At 44.6% G+C, this 18,146-nt stretch overlaps 1 protein-coding gene across 2 annotated transcripts in view; it reads left to right on the top strand.

Annotated features, from left to right (window-relative positions):
- MCTP2 (multiple C2 and transmembrane domain containing 2) overlaps positions 1–18,146 on the top strand; it is a 139,796-nt gene that overhangs the window by 32,242 nt on the left and 89,408 nt on the right. For both annotated transcript variants that reach the window (XM_068143357.1, XM_068143358.1), the window contains 3 exons: positions 1,939–2,001; positions 3,139–3,247; positions 17,881–18,023. In XM_068143357.1, the coding sequence (XP_067999458.1) occupies positions 1,939–2,001; positions 3,139–3,247; positions 17,881–18,023 (315 nt within the window). The remainder of the gene's footprint in view (positions 1–1,938; positions 2,002–3,138; positions 3,248–17,880; positions 18,024–18,146) is intronic.

Genomic DNA, 18,146 nt, shown 5'->3' with positions numbered 1-18,146 from the left:
GGGACCTCAAGGATCATCCAGTTCCAATCCCCCTGCCATGGGCAGGGACACCTCACACTACAGCAGGTTGCTCAGACCCACATCCAGCCTGGCCTTAAAAATCTCCAGGGACGAGGCTTCCACCACCTCCCTGGGCAACCTGTGCCAGTGTCTCACCACCCTCATGGGGAACAACTTCCTCCTAACATCCAATCTGAATGTACCCATGTCTGGTTTTTTCATTCCCCCTAGTCCTATCATTACCTGACACTTTAAAAAGTCCCTCCCCAGCTTTCTTGTTGCCCCTTCCAGATACTGAAAGGCCACAATTAGGTCTCCTTAGAGCCTTCTCTTCTCCAGACTGACAAGCCCCAGCTATCTCAGCCTGTCTTCGTAGCAGAGGAGCTCCAGCCCTCTGCTCATTTTGTGGGCCTTCTCTGGACACATTCCAGCATTCCAGATCCTTCATGACTGATTCAAGGAATGCCATTGAACCTGATGTTTGCAGTGGGGTTTTGTCTGTGGTCATACATCATCACTGAAGTGCTTTAACACCACTTCTTTGTTTTCTTACCAACACCTTGTGGTGAGTCAGTGGCAACCCAGAACCTTGTCCCGTTGCTGAGGCGCTCTGTGCCTTTGTGTTTTGAATCATTTCTCTGCAGGAAAAAAAGGAGGAGATAGATGTTGTAAATCTTATCAGAAGGAACATTTGATGGATTTATATATACATAAATATCTCAAACAAGAGAGTGGGGGTGTGTATTTGTTTTCATGGATGCATTTGGTACTTGATGTGGCCACTTAGTTTATACTTTAAAGTTCAGAAATGCCACTGTAGTTAGACACAAATCAAAATCTCAGGACCATATTTTCAATGAGGCTTTTGTCTACATTCAGCCATCTCATTGCAGCTGGCTGCCTAGAATAGTAGCCAAATGAAAACTCAGGCTTTCCTATGTCAAATTGTTGTCTTTGTGCAAAATCTGTCCATGTAATGCAAGCAAACAAAAAGCAGAATAAAGACAAACTTTGAGGGTAGGTTTTTCAATTACAAATGTTAACAAGCTAGCAGGCAGGGTACTTTGCTTTTTATAATGTCACTGCAATTCTTTGATCCTATGTTTGTGCCATGTAAAACAAGCTGTAAAGAGAAACCATTATCAGTGCCAATGGTGGTGCCTGAAGGAGATTCCTGTGAAGCTGGAGACTGTGAGAAATGCTGGGTTTAATGCACACAAGTGAGATTTTATGCATACTAGTCAGGAAATTCAAAGTTAGGGCTCCCTTAGCAGCTGTAACTCAGCTCTGTTGTGAGAAGGAACTCTTCTGATGCTCTTTATGCTGATAATGTTTTCCCTACTTCTACTGTTTTTTTGCAAGGTGGCCAAGTTACTATTGCTGTGGGAGCCATCATGTTCAATTTCGTCCATCATGGAAGTGAAATCTTACTTGCAGGGCTGAGGCCTCGAGCACAGCAGGCTGAGGGCGCTGGGATTGTTTAGCCTGGAGAAGAGGAGGCTCAGGGGAGACCTTATTGTTCTCTACAACTACCTGAAGGGAGGTTGTAGACAGGCAGAGGTTGGTCTCTTCTCCCAGGCAGCCAGCACCAGAACAAGAGGACACAGTCTCAAGCTATGCCAGAGGAAGTTTAGGCTGGAGCTGAGGAGAAAGTTCTTCCCAGCAAGAGTAATTGGCCATTGGGATGTGCTGCCCAGGGAAGTGGTGGAGTCACCAGCCCTGGAGGTGTTCAAGAGGGGATTGGATGTGGCACTCGGTGCCATGGTTTAGTTGTCAGGAGGTGCTGGGTGACAGGTTGGACTTGATGATCCTTGAGGTCTTTTCCAACCTTATTGAGTCTCTGATTCTATGATATGAGTACTTGACTGATACTGGAAGTATTTTCTTGATTTTATTACTGTTGTCTAATTCACTGGTTTTGGGGTTTTTCTTTTATAGTACCCATGTGGGGAGATGGATCTGGACTCTGCCATAACATCTCAGATTTTTGGGGATCAAATGGTAAGCCCTTTCATTTAAAAGCATTTTGAAACTTGACCAGAAGCACAACTTATTTAAGCTTCAATTTCTTTGCTACTTAAAACCCCCAGCAGATGAAGAGACCTTCTAGAGATTTCTCCAGTGGTTTTTTTTTTCCTCTTTAAGTTTTCTTGATTTAGTGGTGATTTTGGTTTTTTTTTGTTGTTGTTTGGTTTGTAGTGTGTGTTTATTTTTTTCAGCAGTGCCAAGCAGTTGCTAATGTTTTAAATAGACACACAAGTCCTGGATTTCTGTGAAGCATTCTGTAGCTTCTCTATTTTACTGGTAACTAATGAAAGCAGCAGCATAAATATTTAACTAGCAGCCCAGGAACAAAAGGGACAGCAAATAGCTTGACATGACTGTAGGGTTTGATAGCAACAGCAGTATTAAGGCAGAGTGAAAAGGCAGCAGCTATGATATATGCCCTTCTCATGTAGAGCATATTTGCCTATTCCACATGACCTTCTCTACCTTTGCCCTCTGATAACCTCTCAAGTGCTGTCCATTGGTTGTTTTCACTGAACATGTTGGCAGGATGATGCTGATGCTGAGCTGTGTAACCCTGGCAGCATCTCTGATGAACAAGAATCCTCTTGAGTCTGCTGCTGCAAAACCTTACAAGTAGCATTGCCCACTGCTGCATTTCTCTCTTTTAGAGCTGTATAAAGAAATACTGTCTCCTTAGTACCTGTATGAAATGTGTGCTTCCTCATGAGGTCCTCAGATGAGCATAGTTGGGCTCAATGGTTCTTATGGGTGCCTTTCAACTTGGAGATGTTCTGTGAATACACAAGAAACAGCTAGAAGAAGAGAAATGCAGTCTGTTGGTGGCCTTTGACAAAGCCATGCTGGCATTTCTGAGTCTTTTTCAGGTAGAATCCTCCTTGTGTTACCCCTTGCTTTGTTGAATGTATCAGGCACTGATAATTAGCTCTTTGTATCATGAAACAAAGCCTGGGAAAGAAATGGTTTTGGGTCGGCTTGGTGGTTTAATGTTTTTCTTACTGCAGAAGATTGCCCTAGGGAGAGGCCAGAACTTTCTCTCTGCAAAGCTGAGAACACCTGCTTCATTCACGGTTCCTTTCAGGAGGTGACTGATTGCTTTGTTCTCCTTAGGCTCTAGAGGAAGCAAATGATTGCTTGAGTGATCTGCCCAGCCCCTTTGCCTACCTGCTGACCATCCACCTGAAGGAAGGCCGGAACCTGGTTATCAGAGATCGCTGCGGTGAGCTCCACCTTTCAGCTGCTTTCCTTTCAAATTCACACAGCTCTCCTTTCACTGTCTTCAGTTTAGCAGCAGCTGGCTTCTTATCTCTCCTGCAGTAAGTCATTGACATGTCTCCCTTGCTCAGGTCAGAGCACTCAGCAATTGAGTTTATCCACCTTAGATACACAGAGGAGGAAGCCTCCCTCTGCTTGCTGCCCTTCCTGAAAAGCACCTTCCTGGCTGGACTCGACATCTGTGCTTACTTGGGAGCTTAAAAAAAAACAGGTCAAAGAATATTTGCAAAGCTGTTAAATGCTGGAGCTGCTCTAGGATGGCTCTTTGGATTATCTGCAAAGATTTTCATGAAGAAGGGAGAGCGTGGGGAAGCAGAGCTGTAAGCCAAATATCCTCTTTCTAATTTGGGATGCAGCATAAGAAGGAAAAATTGGAAAAGGTTTGAGGAGTTCCTGGAGAGACTCTGGGAAAGTCCTTGCTGTTTGCCTAGCTCCTTCTCAGGCTATTACAACAGGGAGTAAAGGAGTTTATAAGCAGCCTGTTGGTAGTTTCTCTGCTTGTTGCAGAGGGAAGATGTTGTGCTGGAGGAATGGCAGAGGCTTGTAGGACTTCACAGCAGCAGCAGCTGCTTGAGGACGTTTGATCTGAACCTGTTAAGAGAGCTCTGCATTTTAGATTCATTCTTTATTTCCTATTCTATCTATGGGGAAACAGTTCTTATACTTTTGTATTGCAAAATGTGTGAGCAGTGTCTTGATTTTGAGGTGAGGCAGCAGGGTTTATTCAGTGTTAAAGAAAATAAGCTTGGACACCTTGGAAACCTATGAAGATTTGCACCTGGAGGGACCTGTATCGGTTTAGAAACCTCCCATGGGGTGCTCATTGAGATTTTCCTTATCCATTATCTCAGACAGCTTTTTCCATGCTAGTTTTTCATGTCTTAAGCAAACAGTAACACTTGGCCAAGTGTGTGCTCATTTTTTCCTCCCAGCTCTGAGCTTTTGGAAGGAATTGAATGGTTAGATTAAGATCTTGCCTCTGTAAACAGAGGCATCTATTTCTTTACAGTGTGGCAGTTCATCAGATTTACTAGCAAGCTACACAAGCCAGGATGCATGCTACTGCAGGAAGAGATGCTAGAAATGAACAATTGCAGCAGAGCAGTGTTCCTATAGAAGGCAAAACACAGTTTGCTATGCACTGTGTTTCATGTATCAGAAAGAGAGTGCTTGTCTTAGGGAAGCACTAGACAACACAATGAAACAACATAAACCAAGGGGAAAAAAACCCCAAGCATTTTGGTGAGTCTCTGTTGTTCTGTGGCAAATGACCACAGTGAAACAACGTAAGCAAGGGGGAGGAAGAAAACACTTTGAGTCTCTGTTGTTCTGTGGCAAATGACCACAGTGAAACAAGGTAAGCAAGGGGGAGGAAGAAAACACTTTGAGTCTCCGTTGTTCTGTGGCAAATGACCACAGTGAAACAAGGTAAGCAAGGGGGAGGAAGAAAACACTTTGAGTCTCCGTTGTTCTGTGGCAAATGACCACAGTGAAACAACGTAAGCAAGGGGAAAGAAAAAAACCCACTTTGAGTCTCTGTTGCTTTGTGTCAAATGACCACCACCCAGTAAGTGAAGGATGTTAGGTGATGCATCATACAGTGAAACTCCTGCTTTTGGCACAGGCACCGGGAGGTGGTGAAAGTAGTGACTTAATGATTATTCTTCAGTCATCATTGTGTTGCAGTGGTGGCAAACCAACATGTGCTGCTGGTGGCCTGCTGCAGGCTGCAACAGGTCTCTGCTGTTGTACTTCGGATCTTTGCATAGCACTCAAGTGTGACCTGCAATCAGCTGTGCATTTGTGCAACATGCTTTTAGAAGCAGGAAGTTGTCAGCTTTGCTCGTCTCTCCAACAGAAGAAAACCTCAGAGAAGACTTGTGGGTGAGAAGTATGTGACTTCCCTCTTCTCCACCCACCAGGATGGCAGATACAACTGCTGCACTGGGGTATACCAGTCTGCTCTGAATAATCTGAATATGGGAACATGTCTGCAGACAGAGTCTCCTGCAAGCCAGACTGTGGCTTGGGCTGAAGGCCAAGCCATCCTCATTCCCATTTTGGCAACAGCAAATCTCTAGAGCTATTGGATGTTAATAAAAACTTCTTCACTGAAAGGGTTATCAGGAGCTGGAACAGGCTGCCCAGGGCTGGGGTTGAGACACCATCCCTGGGGGTATTTGAAAGATGTGTAGTTGTAGTTCAGGATGTGGTTTCGTGGTGGACTTGGAATTGGTTGGGTTAACAGTTGGACTTGATGACCTTAAAGGTATTTTCCAGTCTAAACTATTCTTTGATTCTATGCTGCCTGACACAGCTGAGAGAGGGTTTCAGTCTCTTTCCCAGGGCCTTGAGTACACCAAGGTGCTGGATCTCTCCAGTGGGCAATGCTGAATGGTTGGTCTTGTGTTCTATGCATGTGCTGGAAGTCTGAAAATTCCTCTGGTCAGCCTTGTGTGAGCCACTGCAAAACCACTCTGATTAGGTAGGAGCAGTGGTGGTGGAGTTTGTAGGTGTGAGTAGCACTGCCTCCATTGATTCACTGTGGTCATAGTAACTTTTTTTCTTGTGGGGACTGGATAAGGGAACTAGGCTGTTCAGCCTGGACAACAGGAAGCTGAGGGGAGACCTCATTTCTCTCTAAAAGTACCTGAAAGGAAATTGTAGAGGGGTGAGGGTTGGTCTCTTCTCCCAAGGAACAGGTGACAGGACAAGAGCAGACAGCCTCAAGTTGTGCTGGGAGAAGATTTAGGTTGGGTATTAGAAAGAAATTCTTCACGGAGTTGTTAAGTCCTGGAACAGGCTTCCCGGAGGGGTGAGGGGGTCCCCATCCCTGGAAGGATTGCAGGGCCGTGTGGGTGTGATGCTGGGGGCCATGGTTTGGCGGTGACCTGGCAGTGCGGTGTTGGACTGGGTGATCCGAAAGGGCTTTTCCAGCCGGAAAGGTTCGGTGACGCTCTTCTGTCGCTCTAGGCAGCGCCGTGTGCGGCGGCTGCCCTCTGGTGGCAGCTCCTGGCGTCGACCGCAGCCGGCGGGGACCTGAACCGGGGCTTACTGCCGCCGAAGGGTTTGACAGTTCCCACTGCCTCCCCCTGGCCGCTATCTGGGGGCTCGGCGCTGTCCTACAGCTCCTTCCAGCTCATCTCCGGCTTCCTCTGCTGCCCGCAGTGCCGCGATTTCAGGGCTGGGCGAGGATGCAGCAGAGCTTTGTCTGGTGCGTCTGCTCTACAGCAACTGCTAGTGCAGGACTTGATGAATAACTTGGAGTTGAAATTGGAATGTGCAGGGTGAAGTCTCTGGTACTGGTGTTCAGACTCTGTTTCTGCCTCTGTTTTGTCCCAGTGTAAGAAGTTTATTTCTGTGTGTGTCTGTAAGTATATGAAAATAAACCAAAGGTGTATAAGGAAGGGGAAATATTTCTGCCCTTTGTAGCATCTGTTGCTGGGAGCTCCTGGCTCTGCTCAGCAAATTCACAGGGCTCTCCCTGTGAATATATATAGCTATGAATAATATATGCTTAACAGTTATTAAGTAGGAGTTAATTGTGCTTGTCTGAGCAAAGATGGGTGTTAGTTCTGCTGATAACTACAGCCTCTGACATGTGATTTACTTTTCTCCAAACTTTCCAGGTGTTTTCCCAGATTTTTTGGCTCACTGTGTACTGTTCTTTCTAGGATGTGTTCCCTTTGCTGTGATTTAATTTCCTTCTTCACTTTACCAGATTTTTTTTTTAATTATTTGTGTTTCTACCTGTTTAACCTCTGCTCTTCCCTGCTTTGCCTTTTGCCTCCTGCTCTCTGCAGACCAAGAACCTGGCTCAGCAGCATATGTTCCCTCTTGCTTCTTGTAAAGTGCAACAGCAATGTATGGAAAAGCATAGCTCAGAATTCCTGTGTATTTATTCATTTAATTAAAGTGGATGGGAAAGAAAAAGCCTCCCTACAGCAACCCCCAATAGGTACCTCAGCTAAGGGAGCAGAGTCCAGTTTAGAGATAAATCTTGGTGCTGGCAGAAAGGGGAGAGGCTCAGAAAAAATCAGGTCAGAGCTGCAGTGTCAGCTCTTGGTGGTGAAGGATAAGAGATGTGTTGTTACCTGTTGGCTATCAACTTGCTAGGGGTCTGATTTACTTGCTTCTTGCTGCTGCTTCTTGGAGTACAGTCTCATTAGCAGACTGTGCTCGTGAGAAGCTGCCTGAGCAGATGGCAAGGTGCACTTGGCAAGCAGCATTCACATCACCTGGGCATCCTTTTAGTGCCCAATGTAGGTGGTGCATGAGTCCTCCCATATTTATGGTTCATGTAACTGATGAACCAAACAGTGAAGGTGTTACGGATCAGTGTGTGTAGCTACCACAGTACCCCAAAATTGTGTGGGGTTTTTCTGTTTGTTTGTTTTGTTGCTAAATGCTGTGATGTGTCTCAGTGATAGGGAGGAGTTTGTGATCAATGTCCTCTTAGTACTGCAAGTAGCAAAAAAAGCAGACATCTGTTTTATTCACTCACTATGTGGAGTGCTGGTGGTTCTGCAGAAAGCAGAGAGAATTTTGTCTTACTGGGCTTTAAGAAATATTAAGCAATCTTAACCATTAGTGTTCTAACTGTTGTTTTGTTGCACCTCTAGTGATTTATGCCTCCTTGCACCTTTGTTTTGTTTTGTTTGTGAAGCTTCTAAATTCTGCCTCCACAAGACATTTTGAACTGGGAGAGGCTGGAGTCCATTTCTGCTTGCCGGCTCATTTTCACTCGGCAGGGTGATGCTTTGTGTTTGTTTGAGTCAGTCTAATGAAATCTGAAATGTCCTGCTCCTGGCTCTGAGATGCTCTGACTGGACACATTGCTGCCTGTATGAGTCACCTTTGCACCAAGTGACACTGTGACAGTGAGTAGAAATATCCTGCCCACAGCTGTGAGGAGGTGCCTCCTTCCTTGAATTGACAGACCCACCTCTACTGCTAGAGCAAAAAAAAACAAACCCAAAAAGGAGCTTTTCAGTGCTGGTAGAGGTGAGAAGCCCCTTCTGCTTCCAACTCCTGTACTTTGAAAGCTTGAGTGGGTTTCTTCATCTGTTAAACAAGAAATAGATATCTGAAATGTGATGTCAGCTGGTGAGTGGCTCTGGCTGATGTCTTTTTTTTTTATCCCTTCAGCTGTGTTATTCCAGTGTGAATTTTGTCTCTCTCTCTCTTGTCTGCATGGCTCTGTTTTCCAGATTTTTGTGGGATTTCTGTGCCCCTTCTCTCTTTCAGATTTCCCTTGTTTCCTGTTTCTGCTCTCTTCTTTCCTCAGTGCTGCAGCAGCAGAATGTGTAAAAGGAGCAGGGCAGGTTGCAGGAGCACAGAAAATGCTGTCACCTTTCTGTGTGCATCCTGCCTCTCCCATCCAGAGCACATCACCACCTGCTCTCACATCTAACGCTAACCCCTGACAAAGGGTCCTGAAGCTGGCAGAGAGGCCATGCTGCTTTGCTTCATGGGGTCCCAAAGCTGGCAGAGAGGCTGTGCTGCTGTGCCAAAGCCCAGTTTCCCAAGGGAAAAATAAAGAAAAGGGCACAAAATAACACAGACTTGAAGCAGCAATGGTCCTGCAGCAGTCTGGGCTGCCTGAGTACATGCTGAAACCAGGGACGTGTTTGTGGTGCTCTGGGTGTTTGTCAGCTTAGAGCAAGTCCATTGTTTGGAATGCAGTTGCTGAGAGCAATTAGTCTGAATCACTCCCTGCACACAGACTGATTAATTTAGACTTTCTCTGTTTTCAGGGTATCTGCAATTAGATCATTAGTCTTTCAAATTTATTAATTATTGAGATGTATTAGGCAACTTTTCACACTTCTGTTTGAAAGGCATAATCATGGCTAATTTACAACTGCTAAGGATTTGGATGGTGCTGAGTGCTTATTTTGGTGTTTTCTGGATCCCATGTAGCTCTGCCTACGAGGGCTGGTGCTGCAAGCATTTTTCCATGCCAAATCCAGTTTCTGGATGTGCAGAGTGTGGGTCTGAAACTCTTCCCTTACAGACAGTGACCCTTGTGAGCATCCCTCTGGGACTGGCCTTGGTAAACGACTGCACTGAGACAGGAACCTCAGGAAAATAGGTTTGAGTTCAAACAAAAGCAATTAATCCATAGCCACCTTTTGTAAATTACTGTTAAATTAGGAAGTATAGGATGGCAGAACAGGGAGAGAATGCACAGGACCCAGAGACTATGCAATGCCTCTTCTTTTGTAGGTAATGGTGATTTAGACAGCAGGTTTCTTAAATTATTCAAGCTTTATCAGTTGCCAGAGCTCAGTCTTGGGGTGGCAACTGCCTGCATTAATTACAGAATCATAGAATGGTTTGGGCTGGAAGGGGCCTTAAAGATTATGTAGTTCCAACTCACCTGCCATGGGCAAGGACCCCTTTCACTAGACCAGGTTGCTCAAAGCGCTGCCCTGCAACACTTCTAGGGAGGGGGCACCCACAATCTAGCTAGGCAACCTGTGCTTTACCACCCTCACAGTAAATACATCTGTTCTAAACCTGCCCTTTTTTACCTCTTGCTTTATCATTACACTGCCAGCTAGAGTCCCTCCCCAGCTTTCCTGTATGCCCTCTTTATATAGTGGGCAGGCCACCACAAGGGTCTGTAAGGCACTGTGGCTTTCTGAGACCCCTGTAAGGAGCTTGTATTAGGCCAAAGACTTGAGAACACAAGAAGGTGCAATTATTTACACCAGATAGTATTGCCTTGTAATAGGAGCTCCTTAGTGCAGCTTGGCAATATTAATGAATCTTCTGCCCTGGCCTTGTGCTCTCCAGTGTGCTCATAGCTGAGCCCCCACTGGGCATATGACATTCAACTGGACTAAGTTTTGCTATAGGTGGATCTGTTCCTTGTGTCATTGTGTCCCTAACATATGTCCTTTGGTGTTTTGGTAGAGCCTTGCAGTTTTCCTTTCTTCCTTGAGTGTTTTACTGAACCACAGAATCACTCAGGCTGGAAAAGACCCTCAGGATCACCAAGTCCAACCCAGAACCCTACTCTACAAGGTTCACCCCTAAACCATATCCCCAAACACCACATCCACACCATCTTTAAACACATCCAGGCTTGGTGACTCAACCACCTCCCTGGGCAGCACATTCCAATGCCTGACCACTCCTGCTGGGAAAAACTTCAAGTGTCCAGTCTCAACCCACCCAGTTTTAGCTTGAGGATGAGGTCTCTCCTCAGCCTCCTCTACTCACAGGATGTCAGGGGTTGGAAGGGACCCAAAGAGATCATTGAGTCCAACCCCCCTGCCAGAGTAGGACCATACAATCTAGCACAGGTCAGACAGGAATGCATCCAGATGAGCCTTGAAAGTACCCAGAGAAGGAGACTCCACAACCTCTCTGAGGAGCCTGTTCCAATGGTCTGTGACCTTTACAGTAAAGAAGTTCCCCCTTGTGTTGAGGTGGAACCTCCTGTGCTGCAGCTTACATCCATTGCTCCTTGTCCTATCCCAGGGAGCAAGTGAGCAGAGCCTGGCCCCTCCATCCTGCCCCCCAGCCCTCATATATTTATAAACATTTATTAAATCCCCTCCAGACTAGAAGAGAAGACTTAGAAGACTCCAAACTAACCATCCCCAGCTCCCACAGTTGCTCCTCATCAGATTTATTCTCCAGGCCCTTCACAGCTTCCTTGCCCTCCTCTGCCCCGGCTCCAGCACCTCCACATCTCTCCTGTATTGAGGTGCCCAAAACTGGACGCAGCACTCGAGGTGTGGCCTGACCAGCAGTGAGTACAAGAGGGGGCAGTCACCTCCCTGCTCCTGCTGGCCACAGCATTTCTAATCCCAGCCAGGATGCCACTGGCTCTCTTGGCCAGCTGGGCACACTGCTTGCTCACACTCAGTTGCTTGTCGGTTTTGAAAACGCTGTGGTGTCTGAAATGTCTTGCAGGGAGCATCCTGCGTCTGCCTCTTTCCTTCTGATTCTCAGTTTAGGCTCTTTTCTTTGCCCCTGTTTTCACCCATCAGATTTGGGATTACGTGCATGCTTCACACTTCTCTGGTCTTTTTGGTTTATCAGTATTTCCTTTTGCTGTGCTAGGTTTTTCTGGGCTCGTGGGGTGTTTTTATTTGTTTCTTGATTTATCTTCCCTTGGAACCTACTGCTGATGCTTGTTTCCAAGCAATGTTTCATTTCCATCTGGCCACATAAAACTAGCTGGGCACAAAACTTTCCAAAATTATCTGAATTTCCTGCCAGCAGAATACTTTTTTTTTTTTTTTTTCCCTCCCCCTTTTCTTCTCTTTTTTTGCTGATTTCCCCTTTCAGCCTTGATCTCTGCTCTTTCACTACAAGAATATAGTGCTTTTCCACTTAAAAGGAGAAGTGGTGTGTTCCATTTTAAAATGTCTTCTAGCCCCTGTTGTAAATAACTCCCAGGAATTCTATTTCTAGGAAGATTTGTGAAGAAAATCATTCTTTACGTGCATATAAAATAAACCCTTCATTTCCTCCCTCAGATTGAAATTCAGGTTTTAAACTCAACCTTTAAGCTGGTCTAGGTTATGTTTCACACTGTTCTTTTGATTTGAGGTTTTTTTTTTTCCTTTTTAACCTCAGGACTTTTAGGCAACTTGGTAGTAAGATGTCAGTAATGAGACTTGTTTCATATTCTACGTTTCCAGTAAGTTTATTCCTGTAAAACACTGTGTGGCATGAAATTATATCTGGTTCTCTGTGGGCTTTTTTTTTCTCAGTGATGAAGGAAGTGTGTAGGAGTATTAAACACAGCTGATGGGATCCATCTCTCAGTAGCTGCTAGAGGGCAGCAGTATCCATTTAAAAGCACCATTAACAGTTTCTTGGGCCTCAGCCCTTTCCTGCTGCTGAGTCCCAGCAACTTTTGCTTGTTCAAGTTTTAGCTGATGTTTAGTCTGCCAGCATTGGTTGCTTTTTAGTGTGAGTGGAAGAAATTCGAGGTAAAGTAGGTGTTGCATAAATTCAAGGAGGCATCACTGTTGAGAGGCACGTTCTTTCTCTAATGGGAAAACAAGTCCCAGTGATGGAATGATTCTTCAGTGGTCATCTATCTTTCTCCACAGAATGTTAGGGGCCAGAAGGGACCTCAAAAGATCATAGAATCACCAAGGTTGGAAGAGACCTCAAAGACTATCAAGTCCAACCTGTCACCACAGACCCCATGACTAAACCATGGTTTCAAGTGCCACGTCCAGTCCCCTCTTCAGGGACTGTGACTCCACCACCTCCCTGAGAAGCCCATTCCAATAGCTAATGACTCTCTCAGTAAAGAACTTTCTCCTCGCCTCCAGCCTAAACTCCCCCTGGTGCAGCTTGAGACTGTGTCCTCTTGTTCTGGTGCTGGTTGCCTGGGAGAAGAGACCAACCCCCTCCTGGCCACAACCACCCTTCAGGTAGTTGTAGAGAGCAGTAAGGTCTCCCCTGAGCCTTCTCTTCTCCAGATCATCTAGTCCAATCCCCTTGCCAGAGCAGGATCACCTATCCCAGGTCACTGAGTTTGATTTAGACTGAGAAACAGATAATCCTGCTTGGTTTGCCTATTATTTCCATATATTTTGCTGTCACAACCTTGTTGTCATTGTGTAGCATTTAAATTAACCTCAGACCAAGGCACCTCGCTTTTCCCAACAAAAATGTTTTCCTTGGATTAAATTCTCAACAGATTCCAGGAATAATTGGTCTCCTTGCATTGCCCCATTGACACTGCTACAGCTGGTGTGACGGAGATGAATTGAGCTCAAGTCTTGCGTTGCAGAAGAGCCTGGGTGCGTGTGCTTAAAAGTGGTCTGGGCTGCCTTCGCTGGGAAACGGCTCCTAAAAAGCCTTATTAATTTCATTGTATTTCTTTAATATGGTCTAGCTTCTTCAGAAAATGATCAATTGCTGTCATGTGTAATGATTTTTTTGTTTTTCTATGACTGGTTCATCTCCAAAATCACTAGGCTTCTTTTTTTTTTTTGTTAAAATTAAGCTTTCTGGCTAGATTGTAGGTTGTCTCTAATAAATAGCTGTCAATAGATCCAGACATCCTTCAGGTCTTGAATCCAGAAGGCTTCCAGCCTTGAATTCAAAAGCAGTTAATAATTTGCAGTCTTTGGTGCTCATCCCATCAGGTGGGCCTTGGCAACCTGGCTTGTTTCTTTTTCCCTGTCTCTTTTTTAACCTATTTTTATCATCTGGATGTAATCTAGGGTGTCTTAAAGACAGAAGTGGATACAACAATGCAAGGAGGTGATGCTCACTTGCTCCCTGGGATAGAACAAGGAGCAGTGGATGTAAGCTGCAGCACAGGAGGTTCCACCTCAACACAAGGGGGAACTTCTTTACTGTAAAGGTCACAGACCATTGGAACAGGCTCCCCAAAGGGGTTGTGGAGTCTCCTTCTCTGGATACTTTCAAGGCTCATCTGGATGCATTCCTGTCTGACCTGTGCTAGATTGTATGGTCCTGCTCTGGCAGGGGGATTGGACTTGATGATCTCTTTGGGTCCCTTCCAACCTCTGACATCCTGTGAGGTACAGGAACTTCACCAACATCCAGAGAGCAGTATGAGGGAAGCCTTGGAAGCCCCAAAAGGGGCTGCGGTGCCATACGCTCTCCTTCTACCCCCTCCCCAGTCATTTCTCTCCTGGCCATCCAGGTCCACCCCGGTGAACTGCACTGAGCCCTGGCGCACACCAGCTCCTGCCACAGAGGTGAAAGTCCATCTGTTTGGCAGCACAGAGGTGTCAGGCCGTCATTTGTATGATCCAGGAGCTGCCGACCCCTTCCCGCCGCCTGCCTAGTTGAGACGTTACCCCTGTGACAGGCAGACAGGCGAGCGCCGCCGCAGCCCGCGCCCCGCCGCAATTATTTTTCCCTGACAATTAACACCGGTACTAACTTGACACCTTTCCCTTGTTTGGCTTTTGTAAACCATCATCCCTTTTTCTATTAATTCCTGCAGCTAATATATTTTTTCTCTCTCCCCCCCTTCCCGCCCCCCTTGGGCGCGAGCGCCGCCGCTCACCCGTGAAACGGTTTGAACATTGTGTAGCTGTCAAGATAGCGAGGCATTACCCAGCCTGCCTTGCTGGAGTAAGTGACACCACTGAGGCCCCGGCTTGAGATGTTTATTTTGAGAGTAAGCTGACAAGCATGAAGGCCTGATCCCAGAGTGGCAATCTTATTTAATTAAAGGCCTCTTTTTTCCCCCCTATTGTTGCTTTTTCTCTCTCACTGTTGGGTTTTTGTATGTGTGTGTGTGTGGTGGTGGTGGTTTTTTAATCATATTTTTATATAGATGTATGTTTAAGCATAAATATATTTAAGCACAGAATTGAGCAGGTTGGAAGAGACCTCCAAGATCATCAAATCCAACCAATCACCCAGCCCTAATTTATTTAAGCATGAATATATTCAAGCACAGCATAAACCAGGTTGGGAGACATTTCTAAGATCATCAAGTCCAACTGATCACTCAGTCCCAATTTAAGCAGGTTGGGAGAGACCTCCAAGATCATCAAATCCAACCAATCACCCAGCCCTAATTTATTTAAGCACAAATATATTTAAGAACAGTATCAGGCAGGTTAGAAGAGACTTCCAAGATCATCAAGTCCAACTGATCACTCAGCCCTAATTTACTTAAGCACAAATACATTTAAGCACAAATATATTTAAGCACAGAATCTAGCAGGTTGGAAGAGACCTCCAAGATCATCAAATCCAACCAATCACCCAGCCCTAATTTATTTAAGCACAAATATATTTAACACAAATATTTAACAGCATAAACCAGGTTGGAAGACACCAACATCATCAAATCCAACTGATCACCCAGCCCTAATTTAAGGAGGTTGGAAGAGACCTCCAAGATCATCAAGTCCAACTGAACACCCAGCCCTAATTTAAGTACAAATACATTTAAGGACAAATCTATTTGAGTAGATATTCCCTTCCCAAACATATGTACATTTTAATAGAAATAAATATGTGTCAATATATGTAAAGGAAGGAATTCTTTTGTGTACAAGAATGATGGCTGAAGCCTGGCTCACATGAGCAGTGCTCAGCAGCCTCTGCCCCTTTTTTATTCTCCTTTGCTATATAACAACCTGGAAGGATTTGAGAGCAATAATGCTATTGGGATGCTTACTTAGCAATAGTCTTCTTGCTTCCCATCCTTGGAGGAAAGGGCCTGGAGTTTCATACTTGCAGTTATTGAACCTGCTGGCTGTTTCCTTTCTCTGTCTCCTCTTTCTCTCTCTCTCTCTCTCTCTTTTTCAGGTTTTTGCCCTCATTCATGGATTTTATGTGCCCAAAGCAGATGAATTATAGCTTTAGACTACCTGCCTCCATTGCCCTCTTCATGTTTCCATTTCATCAGTTGCTTGCTTTCTCTCTGCCAGTTGCTCTTTCATGCACAGAACAGGTTGTGGGCATTATTATTATTGTTTTTAACAATGCAACTTATTCCTGCTTATCCTGTAAATAAAAGGTAGAGTTTTGTTTCTCTGGGCCTTTAGGGTTGGTTTTTCTTTTGTTTGTTTTGTAGTTGTTGTTGATTTTTGGTTGTTTTTGTGGGTGGTGTTTTGTTGTTGGTTGGGTTGGGGGTTTTTGTCTGCTGGTTTGTTTTGTTTTGAAATAAACTGGGAGAAACTAAGACCAAAGAGTTGTGCTGTTGTTTCTTAACTTCTGCAGCCTCTGAGGGCTACTGCCCACATTGTGGGGCCATGGTTTATCTGTGTGTTCCCACTCGTTGTAGAAAGTGTGCTGGGTTTAAACTGTAGCTTTTATTTAAAGTATAATCATAGTTCTAAGAAGTATTCTAGGGAAAGGTCTAGTCCTAACCCACTGAAAACCATGAAAAGCTGCCCTCTTGACTTCTCTGGCTTTAGATCAGGTCCTTATTATTCTCTCTTAGAGGAGAAGAAAAAGAAACTTCTTTTAAATTCACAGCATTTTTCATAAAAAAAAGGGATTGATTTCAGCAACTATTCTTTAGGAAAAGGATCAGCTGCAGGTAGTATTTGCAAACCAACCCATATTTTCAGTTGGTTTCCCGTGAATGAAACACCCTTTCTGTGCAGAGTTGGCCAGGGCTCTACAACTCTTCCCTTTTGAAATGAAAACACAGTAAAAACTGTCTACAATTCATAAAACCAAGGCTGTATGTCCCGGGAGCTCAGCTCTCTACTCTGGAATTGCAGATAGCTGCTTACTTGGAGTCAGTCTGTCTTCACAGGGCGCTGATCAGAGCTTTGGATGTTTAAATATGGATTTTTTTTCACATGCTCAGTGTTTCCCCAGACTACTGACAGGACTGAGTTTTGGTCCTACACTGGGTTATCCTCAACTGCCGCACATTTGTGAGCTCGTACCTCAGTGGGACCAGGGAGGACAAGATCAAATTATTTCCAAACATGAAGTCTGGTGTTGGAGTCATTCTTTCGCTGCCTGCAACTGACACTGCAGGCTCAGGGGCAGCCAGGGCTATCACACTGGCTGCTACTCCTCTAATGAAACGGATCTGTTCGGAGGGAATTTTAATTCCAAATACAAGGTATAATGTAGCTAATATTGAGCATGACAGATGAGCAGCACCTGGGATCAGTTAATTGTAAATTCCACTACATCTCAGTTTTATTCTTTCCCTTCTTTGCAGCTTGTGAGATTCTTTTTCAGCAAAGCCTGTATGCATTCCTAAACCAACCGTCTACTTAAATCCTTTGTGCACCTTGTTCCCCCTTTTGTGTGGCGTCCTGCACAGTGATTGGTGTTGGTGCAGATGCTGCTGCTTTTAATAACAATAATAAAAAGTTGATTCCCTCTTCTGTTTTCCTTTTGACAGCTGTAAGTATTTCTATTGCTGCCGAGTGGCACGGGCTTCATGTTCCGTCCGTGGACATCTGCTCCATAAAAATGGGGAACGTTATTGCTGTGGCAAATTGTGCCACTTGGATTAAAAACTGTGTTACCTGAATATTGTTTGTTGTCATTATGGAGTCTCTTCTGTGTGTGGTTTTTGTCCAGAGCTGGTGGATAATATCAGTATTTTTTTCACTGAAACTTAAAATTTTGCTTTTAAATAAATTGAGAAGTGGTGGCAGTGAGGAAATCCTGAAGGGTCTCTCAGCCATTGTGCCTGGTTTCCTTGGAGCTCCTATCCAAGTTATGATACTTGTGAGTTTGGCTCTTTTTATATATTCATAGTCACAGGACCACATATTCTCTCTTCCACTCTCTGCGTTGTTAGTTGGCCTGTAAAGAGTCCTTTGTGCCTGCCTCTGTTTGCTCTTTTCCCAAATTAAAATGCTAATTAAGTTACTAAAGAATAATTAATGTTCTTGAAGAATAACACAGCAGAGATCAAGCAAAATGAAGAGGTTTTGTTGCCTGCTTTCGGACAACTGTCTGGTTCCAATTCCTGTGGGAAGCAGCAATTTTTATGTAGGTGGTTTCTGTATGTATGCATAAAATGAGTCACTGCCTTTTGTTATGGTTATTTATTGGTTTATGAAAATATAATTGAAAGGCTGTGGGCATAACTGCTCTTATTTGTGTGATTAATGATTGCAGGTACAAGTGACCCTTATGTGAAGTTTAAGCTGAATGGGAAAACTTTATACAAAAGTAAAGTAGTCTACAAGAACCTCAACCCAGTTTGGGATGAAACTGTAGTGCTGCCTGTACAGACCCTGGATCAAAAGCTCTGGATCAAGGTAAGTTTGGGCTTTAGATTTTTATTGTTTTTTTTTCAATGATAGGTTAATACTTTTAAATTTTTTTCTTTTTCAAGCAACTCTTTTCAGCTTTTAGAGGCTCATTGATTTTTATCCACTGTA

Source organism: Melanerpes formicivorus, unplaced genomic scaffold, assembly GCF_026170545.1.
Source record: "Melanerpes formicivorus ecotype bairdi unplaced genomic scaffold, bMelFor1.0.p_v2 SCAF_10, whole genome shotgun sequence".
Lineage (NCBI taxonomy): Eukaryota > Metazoa > Chordata > Aves > Piciformes > Picidae > Melanerpes > Melanerpes formicivorus.
Note: the sequence above shows the minus strand (reverse complement) of the source record. Positions and strands in the feature narration are given on the sequence as shown.